This window comes from Peromyscus maniculatus, chromosome 4 (assembly GCF_049852395.1).
Source record: "Peromyscus maniculatus bairdii isolate BWxNUB_F1_BW_parent chromosome 4, HU_Pman_BW_mat_3.1, whole genome shotgun sequence".
Classification (NCBI taxonomy): Eukaryota; Metazoa; Chordata; class Mammalia; order Rodentia; family Cricetidae; genus Peromyscus; species Peromyscus maniculatus.
In genome coordinates, this window is record NC_134855.1 from 90,289,515 (window position 1) to 90,309,439 (window position 19,925).

The 19,925-nt window shown below is 41.0% G+C and overlaps 1 protein-coding gene and 1 long non-coding RNA gene across 3 annotated transcripts in view; one reads left to right on the forward strand and one right to left on the reverse strand.

Moving 5' to 3' along the window:
* The window catches only part of Aven (apoptosis and caspase activation inhibitor), a 137,226-nt gene that overhangs the window by 105,803 nt on the left and 11,498 nt on the right, over nt 1-19,925 (forward strand). The window contains exon 1 of one of the 2 annotated variants that reach the window (XM_042275896.2): nt 18,534-18,691. The exons of the other annotated variant lie outside the window; for it this stretch is intronic. Coding sequence (XP_042131830.2) covers nt 18,661-18,691 — 31 coding nt within the window. The 5' untranslated portion in view covers nt 18,534-18,660. Of the gene's footprint in view, nt 1-18,533; nt 18,692-19,925 lie in introns of those variants that run through there. 2 annotated transcript variants of the gene reach the window in all.
* LOC121828774 (uncharacterized) lies at nt 12,687-18,963 on the reverse strand. The gene is made up of 3 exons (XR_006071329.2): nt 17,989-18,963; nt 15,651-15,771; nt 12,687-13,651 (listed from the first exon to the last, which is right to left on the reverse strand). It is a non-coding gene; the product is annotated as an uncharacterized LOC121828774 (long non-coding RNA).

Genomic DNA, 19,925 nt, shown 5'->3' on the forward strand with positions numbered 1-19,925 from the left:
TGCGCCTTTCCTGGAACTCACTTGGTAGCCCAGGCTGGCCTCGAACTCACAGAGATCCGCCTGCCTCTGCCTCCCAAGTGCTGGGATTAAAGGCGTGCGCCACCACCGCCCGGCTGATCTCCCAAAATTTAAAGCATGAATTTTAACAGATACTTGTATACCCAAGTTCATAGAAGTATTATTCACACTAGCAAAAAGGCGAAAGCCACACTTGCCCACAGGCTGGTAACTGGATAAACAGCATGGGGTATGTACATACAGTGGGTTATTATCTGGTCTTAAAAGAGTAAGTCTCATTTTTTTTTTGTATGTGTGAAATAAACAGTTGACTCTCCAAAGCTTCTGAGATGTCTCTCATTTTATGCTATTTTTCAGGTTAGAGTCAGTAGAAACCTATGCGATGAAAGTATTAATGTTGCATAATTTTTCAAGAACATGTCTTTCCTACCATCCCATCTGTCCTTTGAGGAAACTTATAATTAATGAGATTGTGTAATGACATAAGAACATTAAGTGAGTCTCAGGAGACAAGGTGCTGAGTCAGTCAGGATTGCAGTTGCCAGCAACAGCAACTGCCTTAGATGAGTCAAGCTGAGATGGAGTGTTACTGCACTGGGCAGTTCACACTCTGGGAGGGCTGAGAACAGAGTGCCAGGAAGGAGCCGCAAACTCTATTACAGAGCTGGCGAGGAAGCATCCACTGTTGCAGGGAAACCGACGTCTCCTCGGAACTAGCACTGCACAGCGGGCACCGCCTCTGTCCCTGTCCTTTCAGGAGTGTGATTCTGCACAGACACTGGGTCTCATCACTAGTCTTTGATTCAAGCACTGGGCATTAGTATTGCTGCTCAGCCCACTTTTGTTAGTGTGCACATATCTTGGAGCATAAGATGCTGGCGGTAGTGGCGTATTTGGCTTTGACTGTTTGATAGTGGTAGGTCTGTTCCTTAAAGTGAGAGAAAGACTCTAAGAATTAGAAAGGGGATTCAGACCTTGGTGGTCAAGGTATGATAAGTGGCTCCAGTAAGTGACAGTTGCTTCGCAGCTATAAAGGGGGCAAATTGATTGTTAAACTATAGGGGATACTGTGAAAGCTAAGCATTGATTGAAGCAAAAATAAATTAAACTATAAAGTTTATCCTTGAGTCTTGTAAGATGACATTGTAAATAGGTTGGTTTCCTCATTTTTTTTCAGTTGTAATTTGTGTATAAATGCATGTTTCTTTTGTGCCCTGTAGCCTCACCACTTATTAGGTGTATGTATATGTGCTTATGCACAAGTGTTCACGTTTGTGTGGGTGTATGTGTATGCATGTGTTTATGTGGGTGTAATCTCCATTGTGTGTGTGTATATAATCTTTGGGTTTTTTATATTGCAGAACCATATCAGTAAACAGACATGGTTTTACTTCCGATTGGGATGTCCCTTGTTTGTGCTGTCTGCTTTGTTGTCTTTAAAGTCGTGTGCTAAGTAGCAGTAGTGAGGCTGGGCATCCCCGCCTGTGCTGGTCTCAGGCGATGCTTCCGCTCTTTGCCTGTGGCTGTGATATTATTGGCTATAGGTTTTTCAGAAAAGGCTTTTATTATTTGGAGGAATCTTCCTTCTGTTCCTAAACTATTAAAAGTATTTAATCAAAGGATGCTGAGTTTTGTCAGTTGCCTTTCCTATATCAGTTGTGATTATCATACAGCCTTGTTTTTCATTTTGTTATTTGGTGATTCATATAATTTGTATGTGTTAAACCAGCCTTGCATACCAGGAATTAAGTCCCACCTCAGTAATATAATAACAAAGGAAATACTTTAGAATAAATTTAATTAAAGAGGTGAACTTTCTATGTTAAACTGTAAAACATTAATGAAATTGGAAAAGTGATAATAAAGAGATATTTCTTGTTCACTGGAATACAAAGAATTAATATTGGTAAAATACCTGTATTGCCTATGTTAGTTTTTTTCCTTATTGTGGCCTAAGAGAAACATAAAGAAGGAAAGAGATACTTGGCTTATGGTTTCAACCCATTGTGATGGAGATGGCAAAACAGAGCAGACAGCTGAAGCAATGGGAGCCACAAGAAGGAGGCCATTCACCTTGTGGTGGACAAGAAGCAGAGAAAGGGAGTACAGGGAAGAGCCAGGGTGAGCTACAGCCCCAAGGACACAGATTTGGTGACTGACTTCCTCCAGGAAGGCACCAGCTCCTTCTCTTACTGCCCCCCAACCATGGCCTCATACTGTGAATTCATCAGGCAATGATTATCCATTAATTGAGAACCTGTTATCCAAGATCTATGGAATACTGTTCAGTCACACCCAGAGATATGCTTTATTCTAACCAAGTTGATAATAAAGATATAATAAGGATATTAGTTAATGCATACATTTAGTACAGTCCTACCTAAATTTCATGGCATTCTTCACACAAATAGAAACATGAATCCTAAAATTCTTGTAAAACTGAGAGAATAAGAAACTTGGAGTAGCCATAGCAATACCAAAGAAGAAAAACAGAGTTGGAGGGAATGAGAATTCCTGGTTTAAAATTTTGTGTCAAAGCTAAAATAATCAAAACCACCTGGTACTGACATAGAGCAGAAACATAGACCAAGGGAGTGGCAGTGAGCCAGAAATAAATCCAAATCTATATGGCTGTATTAGGGTTTCTGTTGCTGTGATAAATACCGTGACCAAAATCAACATTGGGAGGGAAGGGTTTATTTCATCTTATAGCTTCTAGTTCATCACCAAAGAAGTCAAGGCAGAAACTCGAGGCAGGAACCTGGAGGCAGGAGCTGATGCAGAAGCCATTGAGAAGTGCTGCTTACTGGCTTGCTCATCATCATCATGGCTTGCATAGCCTGCTTTCTTATAGCACCCAGAACTACTAGCCCAGGAGTGGCACCACGCACAATGATCTGGGCCCTTTTACATCAAACATGAATAAAGAAAATGTACCATAAGCTTGCATATTGGTCAATATGGAGGTGTGTGTGGTGGGGTGCATTTTCCCAATTGAGGTTCCCTCTTCCAAAATGACTCTAGATTGTGTCAAGTAGACATAAAACTAGCCAGTATAGTGGCCAGCTCATCGAGGGTGGTAAGAATACATGTTGGGAAGGATAGTTTCACATAATACCCAGAAAACTGGATATCCACATGTAAAAGTATGAAATTGTACCTTTGTTGAATACTGCACACAAAAATGAACTCAATGGATATAAGACCTGGGATCATAAAACTCGTTGAGAATTTATGATGCTAAAGCTCTTTGACATTGGCTTTGGAATATTTTTAAAAATTTTAAACACTATATCCGAAGCTTAAACTGAAGAAACAAAACCAAATGGAAGGGACTAGATCAAACTGGAAAGCTACTGTACTACAGAGGTGCACTCAACAAAACTTTATTTTCAGAGCTTTGTTTCAGTTATGATGCACTCTAAAACCTGTGAACACGTCTTCCAACATTAAGATTAGAAGAATTTAAACTGACTGGGCCACTGGGACTCAAATGTTTTTCTTAATCATTAACCTAAGCCACAGTCTATACAGCTCCTCAATAGAAACTCAAGTATTCTAGCTGTGTGACACTTCCTTGTTTTGTTTTTTACCATCAAAATGCTATTTAAACTAACATTATTATTATCAATTAGACAGTACAGCTTAAGAATAAATCATCTTCATTATAATCCACCGGTAAAAATGCCCAGTAGGATGGGATGTTTTCATGAGACACATTACAAGCAATGGGGATCTCCCCACACCCATTCACACCATGTCAGATACCAGAGAAATAGGGTGGCAGCAAACATGTAAAGGCACAGCAGAAGCAAAAGACATTCTGCGGTCTGTGGTCTCGGGGCCTTGTCTGTCTGAGCTTTACCCATCAGGGATTTTCTTCCTGCTGGGCCAACACCCCGAAGTCAGTTGCCATCTGCTGCTCCTCTGACATGGCCACCAGCACTTAACCACTGAACAATCTTTCCAGCCTCTGTCATTGCTTTATTGTGACAGCTTTCAACCCTTTTGACTGAAATGTATAGCTTGTTATTATTATCTATAGTCATCCTACTATACAATAGTACCCTACAGTATCTTGCTCATATTTATGTTGACCAACCTTTCTCTCTCCTCCCCTGACTTCTCTCCCAAGTCCCTGGTTACTGCCATTCTGTTTTCAATTCCAGTAAATCAGCTTTTTTTAGTTTCCATATAAGAGCATGCATCATTTAATTTTATAGGAATATACTATGAAAAAAGGTAAAATTAACCTGTCATTTAACTCATGACTATTTCATGTGGGCAATACAGAGACTTCTGGGGGGTGCTTACTTAATATGTTGTTTCTGTGTGTAGGCCTCACATATGTGAGCACACTGCCCAAGTAAACCCCAGTCTGCATGGTTGAGATGTAGACCTAGATTTACCCAAGTATATGTTTCAATGAAAATAGGGAAAAGAACAAAACAAATGAGAAAGATCCTGGCATGTAAAAAGACCTTGATATCAATCTTCAGTACCTCAAAAACAACAGTTAGCAGCTGGGGAGCACTTACTGTGCAAACAAGAAGCCCAGAGTCCAAATACCAAGCATCCATATAAAAGCCAGGCAGATGACATGTGCTGTGTGTAATTCTAGTATTGGGGGCAGAGATAGGCAGATGCTGGGAGCTTCCTTGCCCCCTAAAATGATGTGTTTCAGGCTTAATGAGAAACAAAACAATGTCTGAAAACATAATGGAGAGAGCTCTAAAGGAAGAAGCCTTTCTCTGACCTCTGAGTGCATGTGTGTGTACCTGCAACACACACTACCTTCCCATATAGGTAAGTGTTCATATAATATAAACAAGTATAAGAAAACTAAGCTTCACACAACAAAATAAATCTAGTAAATTGGGAAAATTTGAGAAACAAGATTCTCACTGAAGGTAAAAATGGCACTGAAAAGAGTAAACCCATGGTTTCTCCTAAAATTGTTTTCATTATTGTTATTAAAATTAAAAATAATTTTGGGACAGAGTCTCTCTATGCAGCCTTGGCTATCCTGAAACTTGTTATGTCTACCAGGCTTGGAGGCCTGCCTCTGCTTCTGGAATGCTAGAATTAAAAGCATGTACTACCACGCCCAGCTTTTTATTGCTGTTTTGAGGCAGGATTTTATTCTATAGCCCAGACCACTCCTGAATTTGAATTATCCTGCTTCTGCCTCCTGAGTGTGAGTGCTGCTGGCATTGTAGGTGTGTGCTACCAAGCAGAGTTGCTTTTGTTTCAGACTCACTTTTAATATGACTTCCCACCTTCCAGCCTCAACCAAGAGTCCGAATGAGAAGGGAGACAATATGTCTTCTAGTCAGTCATTAATGGTTGACTAAGTAATGGCATTTTTTGAACTTGAACAATTAGGACTTAGGTATATAATTTGTTTAAACTTATTATTTGCAGCTAAATGTCAAATTTTAATATCTTATGGTGTGGTTAAAAAATACAGCACCAAAATTATAGCTTATATGACTTATGTGGCTGTGCAGTCAGCCTTTTGTATTAAGAGACATTTAGCTGTTTTTCTGAAAGTCTACTTTTCTACAATTAAATAGACAGTAACCTCCAACAGATAGCTGAGAGCATTTCAATTTACTATGGCTTTGTGGGAGAAGTGACCTTCTAGATCCCATATGGTTTCAAGGACTTGCTTTCAATAGAAGAATTGTAACTGTATGGTCCTAGTAAAGAGCTCAGAGAGAAGGTAGGGGGCCTTGGTTCATAAATGCAAATGTAGATGCTAAGACAAGAATGCATGCAACAGTTGTGACCTTGGCATTCTCACTGAGTTTCAGTAGAACAGCTAATCATTTAGATTCTCTTTCTCTGTCCTTAACCACACATGACTTTGTCTTTGTGTGTAAAAAAACAACCATGCTGTGATTTGAGAATATTTCATTTTTAATTTAAAAGACTGTGTTGTTATACACTCTTGGAACATACTTCTGTAGAAAAGAATTACCTGGGAGAGCAGTTTCTCTGTAATTAAGAAATGTTACTAACTTCTGTGTCCGTTAACAGCCGAAAAGGCTTGCACTGAAGCAAAGAAACACTTCTAAATCAATGCTTCAGTTTCCTGGGGGAACTGCCCCGGCAGATGAATGGAATGGACTAAACCCAGTGACATGTTTTTGGGGGCCCTTCACCCAGGCTGTTTCTAGCTCTCTTGCCACATAGTGGCTGGATTAATAGAGAAAACTGAGTTTGAGCGTCAGTAATTGCTGGTGCTGTGACTTGTCCCCTGCTGTATTTCATGAACCTCCTCAGTGAGGAGCGAAAACATGGCGCTGTTTTCTAAAGCGCTGTTACCGCTCAGTGGTTCCCAAACCACCTGCTGAGTTAAGTAGACTTAGATGTGGGGCTCTCCCTCCCTGGCTCAGCCTACCTTTCTAGTCCATCAGACTCAGAGCTGATGTGCTCATCAGATTGGGCCCTGTGGTGGTTGATTTGTTTGTTAATTTGTTAGGATCTAGAAATATCTAGGAGACCAACTTCTGGGAATGCCCATGAGGGAGTGTCTAGATTGGGTTGAAGTGGGAAAGACCTAAGTTCAGACAGCATCAAATGGAGTCCTCCACTGAATGAAGAGTAGAAGGCGAGCTGAGCACCCACATTCATCTCTCTTGCTTCCTGATTTGTGGGTGCAGTGTGTCCAGCTGCCTCAAGCTCCTACTGCCGTGATGTCGCCACCATAACACACTCAAATTGTGAGCCAAAATCTATTTTCCTTCCTTAAGTTGCAAGGAGAGAAGTAACTAATACAAGACCTTTTTCTGGTCATCATTCCTGCCTGCCTCTGCCCTGTAAGATTGTAGCACTTCTGTACTTCTGTCCTCCCCTGAATCTCCTAGAGCTCTTATGCCATTCACTTCATGCACCATTTTGTTACATTTGTCATACATTTCCTTGTTTCACAGTTAGTTCTTGGTGTGGTGGGTTCAAATATGTTCTTCCAAAAAGATATTTTCATGTTCTAGCCCCTATTCTTATAACATTATCTGGGAATAATGGTCTTTGCAAATGTTGTGAGGATGAGGTCATGTAAGATTAGGGTGGTGTGCTAGTTTTATATCAACTTGACATAAGCTAGAGTTATCTGAAAGGAGGGAACCTCAATTGTGGAAATGCCTCCATAAGATCTGGCTGTAGGACATTTTCTTAATTAGTGATTGATGGGAGAGGGCCCAGCCCATTGTGGGTGGTGACACCCATGGGCTGGTGGTCCCAGGTTCTATAAGCAGGCTGAGCAAGCCAGTAAGCAGCACCTCTCCATGGCTTCTGCATCAGTTCCTGTCTCCAGGTTCCTGCCCTGCTTGAGTTCCTGTCCTGACTTCCTTTGATGATGAACAGTGTTGTAGAACTGTAAGCCAAATAAACCCTTTTCTCCTCAAGTTGCTCTGGTCATGGTGTTTCGTCACTGAAATAGAAACCCTAAGACAGGTGGGCTCTGGTCCAATGGCTGGTGTCCTCAAAGGAGAGGGAGGTTTGACTCTGGACACAGAAGAGAGGTCCACGGGCAATGACTGGAATGATACGGCCAGAGCAATGGAATGTCAAGACATGATGTTAATACTGATTACTAAGTTGTAAGGAAGGAGTCCAGCTAGAGCCTTCAGAGGTGCATGACCTGCCAACACCTCAAGGACACACTTCCACCTTTAGAACTGTGAGTATACATTTTTGTTGTTTCAGGCCACATTGTGATACGTTCTTAAGGTGAATCTAGGAAACTAATACAGTATATTTGTCTGATCTTTACTCTTCCACAGACTTAATGCTAGTTCACTAAGAGCTTAGGCTTATTTTGCTCATTGCTTTCTCATCATTCAGCTGCTGACTAAAGAAATGTTAATGGTTATGGACGTAATAGTTTATGTTGAGTAAAACTGATCCTAATAGGCATGCAGTTTATATAAGTGCACAGTCTCTGACTTCCAGTCCTTTTTATCCACCTAAAGTTCTCTCATGTTGTTTTGCAGTTTCTCCTAGCAACCATGAATTTGTAAGCTTATCACTTTCCGAGTGTCATATAAATGAAATCATATAGTATGTGCCGCTTGTATCTGGCTCTTTCACATTGTGTAATACACTAGAGATCTTCTATTAGAGAGTCCTCTATGTTGTACCTATCAGTGCAGCTCCATGTTATTGTACATTCAGCTAGTAGTTTGTCATCCCATGTTTGTTACTGTGGAAATGCTCAGCATGTGGATTAATTTACAGGGCATTATCTTCCCTCTTGGGGTTCATGAATCAAACACATAATAATAGAATATCTTAAGTGCCTTGATGGTGTATGCACAGTGTATTAGGGGAGCCTAGAGAAGGAACATTTAACTCAGATTTGGAAACTCACAGACTGCTCTCCAAAGGAACCAGTGTTTAAGATATGAAGAAGGTGGATTGATTGATTGACTGGACTCCACTGGGAGAGGTGGATCCAGCACATGATCTGATTATTAAAAATTCAGGAACTCCACAAGCTACACTATTGACAACGTGAAATTGGCCTTGGTGGGTGTTTCCACTGTGGGTGTTAAACACATCAAATTGGGACTCCTCCTGGCACAGCTCTAGCTGAGCATTCCAGCCAGGAGAAACAGCTGAATGCAAGAGAGGATGGAGCATTTTTGTTTTTTGTCTGTTTATTTAATCGTTGTCAGTTCTGGCTCAGTTTCAATTGATTGACCGTTTTCCTCAGTGCAGGTCCCTTTCCAGCCTCTTTGCAGGCTGGGTAATTTAGAGGGACAGGTAATTTTTGAATGCATGTCAGAAGTGTGGGTGTAGGAGGAATCTTAAAGAGTCTTACTAATAAAATCAAACCTGAGGCCAGTTATTGGGGTGAATGCTGGTAGATCAGAGAGACAGAATAAGCCACAGCTATCTCACCTTGCCAGTTCCTCAGCTGGTGCTGTTTCCTCAGACTGGAAGCCTCTGAGTCCTCATCCCAATGGCTCTCAGCTGAACTACTGCTCGAAGCCTGAAAGCTTAACCAGCCAAATGCTTAACCAGGCCAAATGCTTCTAGTTTCTGGTCCTCATGCCTTATATACCTTTCTGCTTTCTACCATCACTCCCTGGGATTGAAAGCTTGCTTTCTGGGATTAAAGGCGTGATGAGTCACCATGCCTGTCTGTATCCTTGAACACATGGATTTCTGCCTCTGGAATGCTAGGATTAAAGGCGTGTGCTACCACTGCCTATCCTTTATGTTTAATATTGTGGCTGCTCTGTCTCTGACCCCAGATAAGTTTATTAGCATGCACAATATTTGGGGGAATACAATACCACATGTGGGCTTTATTTTTGTTGGGTGCTTTATGATTTTGTTTTCTTATAAATAATTTTTCTCTGAAGTATAGACAAGCCTCTTTAAAAGTTTGATCCTTGTGACCTTCCTTTTAATATTGATTAGATGGAACCAGAGCAGTGTTTAGTGTGGGATAACCACTATAGCAAGGCCTTTTTGCATATAGAATGAATCTCTGTATGGTGAATCCCTGTGAATCATGTCTCTTACAGTATGACTGTGGAAAAGACACCCCTGGTGATGACTGAGTGCTCAACACCACTTTCTAGAGCATGTTTGGATGTCTGTTTTTCTGTGCCCTTGGGTGGTTGCTCATACTTGGCTGTGCTCAGTGGTCTGCAGAGTACCTGAGGGATGCATGCCTGGAACTCCAGAGCCTTTGGTCTGTAGGTTCCTCATGGCATTCTCTTTTGTAGGTGTTATAGGAAGTCCACCAAAGATGATCACTCAGATACAGTTTATAGCCAACTGAAAGTCTTTATTTCAGCTGACTAGGGCTATACTCTGGTATTTGAGGACTAGGGTCTAGTCATGAGTGTCCAGAGCATGGGGTTTTTTAAGGCAAAGGCCAGGCCTGGCATCTCGCTCAGGAACTGCAGCGGGGAGCTTCACAGAAGCTTAACAAGCAGTTTAGCAGAAGCTAAAGTAAGCGGTTAGCTAGAGGGGACTCTGCACAATTGCACAAGCTGGCAATTTAACAGAAGCGGAGATAACTTAGCTGGGGCATGTTGACCTTGAGTTCCTAAAATACAGTTGGTAATTTTCCATGAGATTCTCCGTCAAGGCGATCAAAGTCTAGTTAAACCTGAAACGGCCTCAGCAAGAATACGAGATGGAGGGCCCTCTGTCCTGTCTTGCTCTGTCACACAGGCTCTTGGCCCCGTGCTTGCCTCTGTCCCCAGTTCTCCTCTCACTTCATGGAGTCCGTTGAACTTTGCATAGTTTCTTGTGTCGCACCACAGCAAGAAAATGTTGCCAGTTAACGGGTAAATCCCCAGTTGTCTAATGTACAATATCCTGAAGGCCTTATTTCTTTCTGTCAGTTGTTTTGTTTTTTGCTATTATTTCACTGGGAGGATATGTTTCGCCCTCAGTCTTGGCTGGAAGTAGGAGTTATTATACTTTATCTAAAATCGGGAGTGGTTTAAGTAAGAGCCTGACTGGATCAGATATACTTTAAAAAATTTATTTATTTATTTATTTATTTATTAATTATTATTATTATTATTTTTTTTTTTTTGATTTTTCGAGACAGGGTTTCTCTGTGCAGCTTTTGCGCCTTTCCTGGAACTCACTTGGTAGCCCAGGCTGGCCTCGAACTCACAGAGATCCGCCTGGCTCTGCCTCCCGAGTGCTGGGATTAAAGGCGTGCGCCACCACCGCCCGGCTATTTATTATTTTTTATGGTTTTTCGAGATAGGGTTTCTCTTTGTAGCTTTGGAGCCTATCCTGGAACTCACTCTGTAGACCAGGCTGGCCTTGAACTCACAGTCCCTGCCTCTGCCTCCTGAGTGCTGGGATTAAAGACATGCGCCACCACACCCGGCATTTACATATACATGTTTAAAAAGTTCCTCATCAACCCAGCTGTGGTGGTGTGCACCTTTGATTCTCGCACTTGGAAGCCTGAGGCAGGAGATCATGAGTTTGAGGCTAGCCTGGGCAATGTAGTAATACCTTGCCTCCAACTTTTATTTTTAACTAGAGATTAAACTGTTCTGCTTCTCTGGTTGACTTACTGAGACTCTGAGGTTATATTGGAAGTAGATAAACCAGTTAGGATACAGCTGCAAAAAATCAGTTAAGAAATAGATGTGAGTGATACTAGGCAACCAGCAATAGAGTGAAAAATGTGCACATTCCAACACTATCCCTGAGGGAGAAAGTGGGAACCAATGGAAAACAACAATTCAAATGAGAGGGTACCCTTCTAAGACAGAAAATCCATTAAAATCAAGGTTTGATTTTCACATCCTTTTCTAAATTTATTATATTGTCTGGGGAGGGGTGATATATGCCTGTGTGTGTGTCATGGTCAAAGAACAACTCGTGGGAATTAGTTCTCGCCTTCCGTTATGTGGTCCTGGGCATTGAACTCAGTGCCTTTAACAACTGAGCCATCTCTCCAGCAAACCCCCTCACTGCCCAGCCGGATTTTTAAGATGCATATCTATTGTAGGGGGTAAGAATAGTTTAGTTTTGACTCCAGCTATGTTACCAACCAAAGGCAAGATTGAAAAACATGAGAATTCGTGTGAAAAACCTGAGACATTTAAGCCCTGGGGGAAAGTTGAAGGAAACTTGCTTTAAATAAAGAGATATCCGGTAATTTAATATACTGCAGAATCAGAACATCACAGAGGTAGCCCCAAGGTTAATTTCTAGATGTTGCCTTTTAATTACATATGTCACACATAGCAATTAGCATCTAGGAAAAATTATGTAGAAAATTGGAACATTATATAAGCAACTGAATTAACTTAAAACATCGTTATGCTATTGCTTCTTTAAACTTTTAAATCAGGCTTATTTTGCTTTTTATTTTTGAAAAATGGTGGGTAAATGGATTTCATGATGGATTATCCTGTGTGTGTATGTAAGGCATTGTTCATGCTCACCTGTCCTGCCCCCCGGGCACCCCCCCCTCCTGTGGGACCTCTTCATTTCAGATAGTCTTACATCTGCTGCTTCACTGTCTCATGCCAACATAGTCACATGAATACACACACACACACACACACACACACACACACACACACACACACACACACACACTCATATGGGAAATCCAGGTTCTGCACAAGAGAAAACTGTGAAAAGTTTGTATTTTCCACATTATACTCACTTGTTGCTTCCTTCTATTTTAGCGCGCGCTCTCTCCCTCTCTCTCTCTCCCTCCCTCCTCTCCCTCTCTCCTTCCCTTTCTCTGTCCCTCCCCTTCTCTCTCATCCCTGTAATAAGAAGGCTTATACCTCTCTATAATCACATAATATACTTAGTAAGTAGCCGGGGGAGATGACTCAGTTGGCGAATAGCTTGCTGCGTGAGCACAAGGCCCTGGTTTTGGGTGCCCAGCACCCACATACTCAGTGGCACCCCAGCCAGTTCTTGTAGTTCCACTGCTGGAAGGGCAGGCCAAGGCTCCCGAGCTTTCAGGTCCTGGGTTCAGTGAGACTCTGCCTTCAAAAACCAAGATAAAGAGTGATGGAGGAAGACACTCAACTTTGACCACTGGTCTCCACACACATGAGCATATTTGTACATGTGTATCTTTACACAACATACATACACAAACACACACGGCAAAAGGATATTCAATAAATACTAGGAAAACATGATTTTCATTAAAATTGTGAGTATAAATATAAAATATATTGATTTTATGAAATAGTCAAATTTATTTAAATATCTTTCCCAAAAAGGGTGTGGTGGCAACACCCTGAAATTTTAGCAGAGGCAGAAAGATTGTCACAGGTTCAATCCAGCCTGACCTACGTAGTGAGCTTCAGGCCAGCCAGAACTACATAGTAAGACCTTCTCAGAAACAGTGACAACAACAGAAAGTGTTGACAAACATTTAGAGTGTAAATCCTGTGAGAGCGGGTACTTTGTGCTGCATTCTGCATCACCAGCTTCTGGTGATGGTAGGCACAATACACATTTATGTCAAAGTGTGCAAATATATTGTAAGTGGGAAAATACAGTAACATACAAAAATACTTCCAGTATATATTTCATTCTTGGACACAGTGACTCCAGTTTGGGAGAATATATGTCAGAAGTACAGTGCTCAAGCCTTAGCTTGATGTTGGGATGTGAATCTTGAAGGTCAGTTATAAGGAAAGGCTATGACAGATCTGTAGCTTCCTTATGTCTGTGAATCTGCAGCTTTCTTTGCTTTGCTGTTGGAAGACAGACCATCTTACCACCCCAACTACAGGCGCTGGTTAGCTCATTATCCCTTCAGTTAGGCTTCCGTGTTGGTTGCCAATGGTTTCATTTTTCTCTTGCCAGAAGAGAGCAAGTCCTGCCACCGTGTGCAAGTGGCCACAGCTGCTCCCCAGGCTTCATTCCCAGGGTGGTTTCTTCTTCCCGTTCTTTTAGTGAGCAGCCTTCAGACAGAACGTGTATGTGGGTGGAGCACCAGTTCATTTTGGTTTGTTGCACATTTGATTTGAGTCAGAGCAGCTCATCAGGTGAAACTTAGAGCAGGTGGGCATGCTGATAGCATGCATCCATAGTTCCCCCAACCGCACTCATGTCTGCTCACGGTGCATCGCTCGTCACAGTGGTGACCTCAGCTCTTGTGCAGGAAATATGAAATACAGAAAGAACAAGCAAGAACTTTAAAGAAGAATTTAAATGGGGTCATTATGCACTGCAAACAGCACTTCACAAAGCAGACAGGCCTGAGGGACATCCTGCCTTCTAATACAAGCACGGCTTGTATTAAATCCCTTCCTATATATTAAAATTTTCCTAGGAGGAATTTCTAAAACTTGTTTATTATGAACAAATAGAATTTTTTAAAGCCTTCCTTTTTGGTATCTTCAACTTGTTATAACCCTTTTTAAAAACCATGCTACCACTTCCCATCTTACAGGTTGGTAGTACTGACTTCAGTAGTCATCACTAAAATATTCACATCTTGGAATATCTTTAGTTTCTTCTCTTCATTTTTGAGAACTGTTTAAGAGCAACTACAATTGAGACCTCTGTCACCTTCAACTCCCTCCCACTTGTTCCCATCAGAAGTCCTCAGTCCCAGAAAATTCTGATTACAAACATAACTCTATATTTTACATTTCTGTTACATATTTAGCAAACTTCATGAAGATGTTTTTTTTTCTTATTTCTCCATTACATTACCCCTTTATGGCACATAGACCACTTAGAGTAATTTTTGGTTTAGTCTTAGACTTCTGTATTCATTCACTGGCTCATTTATTCTTCAACACATAGGTTTAGGTAGTAAGCACAGTTTCTAACTGTCTGCAGTGTGCCAGGCACTGTAGCAGTCCCAGAAGTATATGGTAGACTGCAGTGTGTGTAATGTGCAGAAAGCATCCTGAATTCATGGGAAATGGGCTGGGACCCTCACAAAGGTCAGAGTTGCATATATTACTGTAACTCCTGCAAACACTCCATAGAGGCTAAAAATGAAAACTCTGTAATAATATATGAAAATCTAGTTTGTTTGTTTGGTTTTGGTTTTTTTTTTTTTTTTTTTAAAGATTTATTTATTTATTATGTATACAGTGTTCTGCCTGCATGTATGCCTGCAGGCCAGAAGAGGGCACTAGATTTCATTACAGATGGTGGTTGTGAGACACCATGTGGTTGCTGGGAATTGAACTCAGGACCTCTGGAAGAGCAGTCAGTGTTCTTAACCTCTGAGCCATCTCTCCAGCCCATGGTTTTGGTTTTTTTGAGACAGGGTTTCTCTATGTAGTTTTGGTGCCTGTCCTGGATCTCGGTCTGTAGACCAGGTTGGCCTTGAACTCACAGAGATCTGCCTGGCTCTGCCTCCTGACTGCTGGGATTAAAGGCATTCACCACCACCACCCAACTCAAAAATCTAGATATTGTTAATGGTTCACGAAGTCACAAGAGTAGGACCACTCTGCTGCACCATGTGGGGACTTGCCTTCACACTGTGTGGCAAATTGGTAGCGGTGAAAGCTACAGTTTTTGCTTTTATGTGCTCTAATTTTTGACAAGAAGCCTAATCAAAAATCTTTTAAAATTCAAATGACCGTGGAAAATGTTTGCTTATATAAATCACAGTAAAATAGTGTTTACCAAAAACAAAAAACACACCCAAGTGACAAAGTAAATTCAATGCTGATTTTTTCCTCCATTCAGAAACTCATACTCCTTGAGTTGAATAGAAGGAAGAGGTAGAGAAATAGATAATTAAGACATATTGATATGTGAGGTAGAGAAATCCAGGGAACAGTATGAGCCTCTTAATTAGCCTACTAATAATTTTCAAAACAAAGTCCCCATGCCAACAGAGGGAAGGACTGTAAGAAATAAACACCCACTGAATATGGACAGAAATGATCTTGGCACTGGTGAGAATAATTTTATTGTACTGACTGAGACTAAAGACACCAAAAACCAGGTGTGGTGGCACATTACTATAATCCTAGCACCAGAGAGGCTGAGGCAGGAGAATTGTGAGTTCAAAGCAGGCTTGGACTAAATAGATCCTGACCAAGTAATTAATAAATATACAAGTCCACCATTGTTGGAATAATGTGGCTTTAGAGTTTAAAATTTTTACTTTATATACATACCATTTAAAGTCTTTTCCTGCTGAGGTTAAATGATATCCATTTTATGGTTTTGTTACTGCAATGTAGTTTGATATTCTAATGTATAGTTCTGAAAAATGTAGTTCTGCCTCAGGTTCCATACCTAGCACCAAAAGAATCAAACAAAAGTGTTCAAAATATAACATGACTATTTCTGAAGGTATTCTCAAATAATGTCTCTTAGAGCATCTATGAAAAGTACATCACATCTGAATTCCCCAAGTATTTTATAGACCTTACATTACAGATAATAGGAATATTAATATTAATGATATAAAATGTGAGCATTTGGTGTGAACTATTAATAGGAATTTGGGGTTGTCTTTAGTATCAACATTTAATGTGACATCTTCAGTTATAATGCATATTACCATTTGTAACTTTTGTCTTTTCATTATTCTATCACATTTTGTGTTTTAGAAACACCCAACCGCTTGTAGGGAGGGCCTCCAGTAGCTGCATTTCCCCCTCTGATTTAGGCTCGGCTTTTCATTTACAATTTCCTGGTTTGTTTTCCTCTGTCATCTTTCAAAGCAGGCCTCACCTCTTCTAGGAAGCCTCACCTGCCTCCACACTCCCTTGGGTTGCATCCCCCTCTACAGCAACGCAATACTTCTTTTCATCTTTGTGTCCACCGTTGTGTGCTCTGTAGTTGACTATATGTTCACAACCTCACTTCAGACGGGCATTAAATGATTCAGTTTTTCCTTCTTTGGAGCAGTACCTGCCATGTGTAGCTGTATGCAGCTTTGTTGAGTGACTGAGTGACTAAAGAATTCTTTACTGTAATTTTTTTTTTTTTTTTGAGACAGGGTTTCTCTGTGTATAGTGTTGGTGCCTGTCCTGGATCTTGCTCTGTAGACCAGGCTGGCCTCGAACTCATAGAGATCTGCCTGGCTCTGTCTCCCGAGTGCTGGAATTAAAGGTGTGTGCCACCACCGCCTGGCAGTAATCTTTTTTTTTTTTTTTTTCCTGTGTAGGCATTGGCATTTTTTGTTATGTTTGGGCAATGTGCATTGATTGCTAGATCTGAACTCCTTGATTGTTTATATAATGGTTTATACCAGCAGAGGTAACCAACAAAGTTAGTACTGGGGGTGTTAGGTTCAAAGTTAATTCTGAGGTGTCAGGTTATAAATGAAATACAAATAAACTTTTAGGGGGACAAAATCATTTATATACATATATAATTTTTGTTAGCATAAAAGATAATGAGTTTCATTATGACATTTAAATTTTATTAATATTATTGTATATTATGTGTGACGTGTATAGGGAGAGTTATGCACATACCATGGCACGTGTGTGGAGGGCAGAGGACAACTTTGTGACTCCATTTTCTTCTTTTACCTCTAAGTATAATAACCTGGGTAACTGAACAACTTGGGTATTGAACTAAGGTTATCAGGCTTGCACAGCAAACATTTTACCCACTGGCTCTTATTATGACGGTTTTATATATGTAAATCAATGTCCCTAGTCTGATCTGTGCCCCATTGTCCTCTCCTAGTCTCCTTCCCTCCTCTTGCTTCCGTGTCATATGTGTGCATGCACACATGTGTCTTCAGTTTAGAGTCTGCACGAGAGAAAACATGCAGTATTTCGTCTTTGTTCCTCCAATTCCCTCTTTTCCCTCCTCTTCCCCATCCCGTTGGATCTCTGTTTATAGTCCTCCTTTGCTCTCATGTCCTGTGTATTACATCTTGTCTAATTATGTCAGTAGCACAAAGATAGCATTACATACATGGATGTACATGAAAAAAAAAATGAAACAGGAAAGTGAGTTTCACCACTCCTAAGCTGCTTTTCTGTCTCAGGGAACCTTTGTTCACTTGGTCTGAGCAAGGAGAGCAAGGTGGTTTTCCTATAGGAAATAGAAAATGGCACTGACTCAGTAAAGCGGTCTTGCATTTTGCTGGAAACCTCAATTTTGTTTCACACTTATCCCCTATCAAAATCAGCAAGATGAGTAAGTTGAAAGACATATTCTCTAAGCTAAATTCCATCCAAAGAAGTTGAAATGTTATAGGAAGGTCACTGAAATATCCTGGGGATGGGGGAGGGTTGTTGGTGCATCTCTAGACACAACCTCCTACCCTAGAAGCTGCTGCTATGGACTCACTGCCCATTCAGGAGCACCTAACACTCTACACAGCATTCTCTCCTCTCTCCTTCTATGGGAAGAGAATCCTTAATTCCTATTTGGCACAAGGCCTTCTGGGAAAAGTTAGATTATGTCCTTTGTGGTTCAGCAAAAATAGTATGATGTATGAGAAGTAAGTGGGAATACAATGTTACAGTTTCTGGAATCCCTCCATACCTGGCGATGAATGCCATGTGTCCCTTTCCCCTCCACTCTTCTTCCTTCTTGATGTTGCAGTTCTGGCTCAACAGCAGGAGCTCTGGCCATCATCTCAGAGGGAGAAGGGCCTCTCAGGAAGAGCAGTGAACTGGGAGGAGACTGGGCTACCAGGACAGTCTTTGACAGCCTGTCGAGACGTCTTTGGTCAATAGAGGTGCAGCCTTTTATCTTGAGCTGCCCTAATTATCCATGTCTTAGTTACACACACTCAGACCTGACCCTAGCTGACTCAGGGTTCCACAAATCAAATGTGTGATCTTAACAATGTCTGTGTCTCTCTGAAGTTCTTTGGATTCTCTTATTTATTCAGTCTTCTCAGATTATTTACTCTCATCTTAGAATGCTGTGCCAGGGTTTGATGTTGGCTTTCTTGTAAAAATGATTGATCTAAAAATTTTTTCCACGTTGTCAACAGTGATACAGGGTCAGCACAGAAGTATTTCACCAATAATTTGAAGGAAAGTAACTACATTCTAAGTTCCAGAATGTCAACATCACCCTTCTCTCACAAAGTCTGGAACTCTGACTCCCAGCTGTCCTTCCACGCACTCTACGCAGATGAACACCTGGTTTCTAGGAGTGTTAGGGAGATAGACACGTCCTATATGTGAAGCTCAATGTGGACATTTGATGCTCAGGGGCTTTGGGAGCCTCCCAACTGGTGAGAAAGTTAATTATAAGTCACAGTTGGGCAGGACAAGAGATTTTGATGATCTCTCTTGCTTGTATAATTTGACCTAACTTTTAAGATACTTAATGGCTTGTATTGTCTTCCTCTCAATAACAGAGTGAGGTGCTGTTCTGTTTTAGGTTAAACACTGAAGGACATCCATATTTAAAATGGTAAATCTGAAAAGGCTAAAATATTGAGAGTGATGAGAATTTTTATGCCTTATAGGCTGAGCTCTGATCTTTCTTGGATTGACCTCTGTGAGCCTGTGGACTGAAGATTTACTCTGATTTTCCAAATATTGCTATGTGTCACAGATGAGGAACCTTCAGAAAGAACATTTAGGGCCTTCCATCTCCAAGGCAACCACTGTGGAGATCATTTAGCCTCCTATTCCCTGTGGGAGCTTTGTCAGCCTGCAGTGTTCATGTGTGATTTCTTAAACTCTGGGTCCTGGTTGAGAAGGGATGGTGATAACAAGGGGGCAGGGATGGAGCTTCCAATGAAGTGCTTGTCCAGAACTATCGAAACAAAGGATATGGGTCAAGTTCATGATTAAAAGCTCAGAACAGTAGGTGAATATGGTAATTCCAGAATTTGGAAGACTGAGGCAGAAGAGATCACAGATTTAAGGCCAGCCTGGATTATGTAGAGATATTTTTATCTCCAAAGCCAAACAAATGAAAAATCATAGGAACTAGGAAGGATCTCATTTGTGGGAAATGACCAAATGATAGGAATGGGATGTGAGGCTTGAACAGATTTCCACGGTCACCATCTGTGTTTATGTACACCTGGCCTATGCTGGCCAAAGGCACCATTTTCATATCTCTTTCTGTGTTCTTTATAGTTTGACCTGAATGCCCAGGCTCTCTGATTGTGTTAAGTGATTTTGTTGGGCTGAAAGTGTTTTTGTTTGTTTATTTTGTTAAGGGACCAGAAGGGTAAATTTAAACTGAAAGCAGTGTTATCTGTGACAATGTGGCAGACTTTTGAAGCATTCTGATTCTGTAGGATTCTAGCAAGTTTGTCCATTTTGCCTTGGGTCACATGACATTGGTTGGGCAGCTTGGGGAAGTTAAGCAGGGTGAAGAGACCGGGACATCTTCAATGTAGTGATAGACTGTGTATACCTCTTTAACTCACCAATATTGCCATGGTAATATGTAGAGTATATAGAAGTTCATATTTTTAAAAACACTATAGGCATTATTTCAGAAGCCTG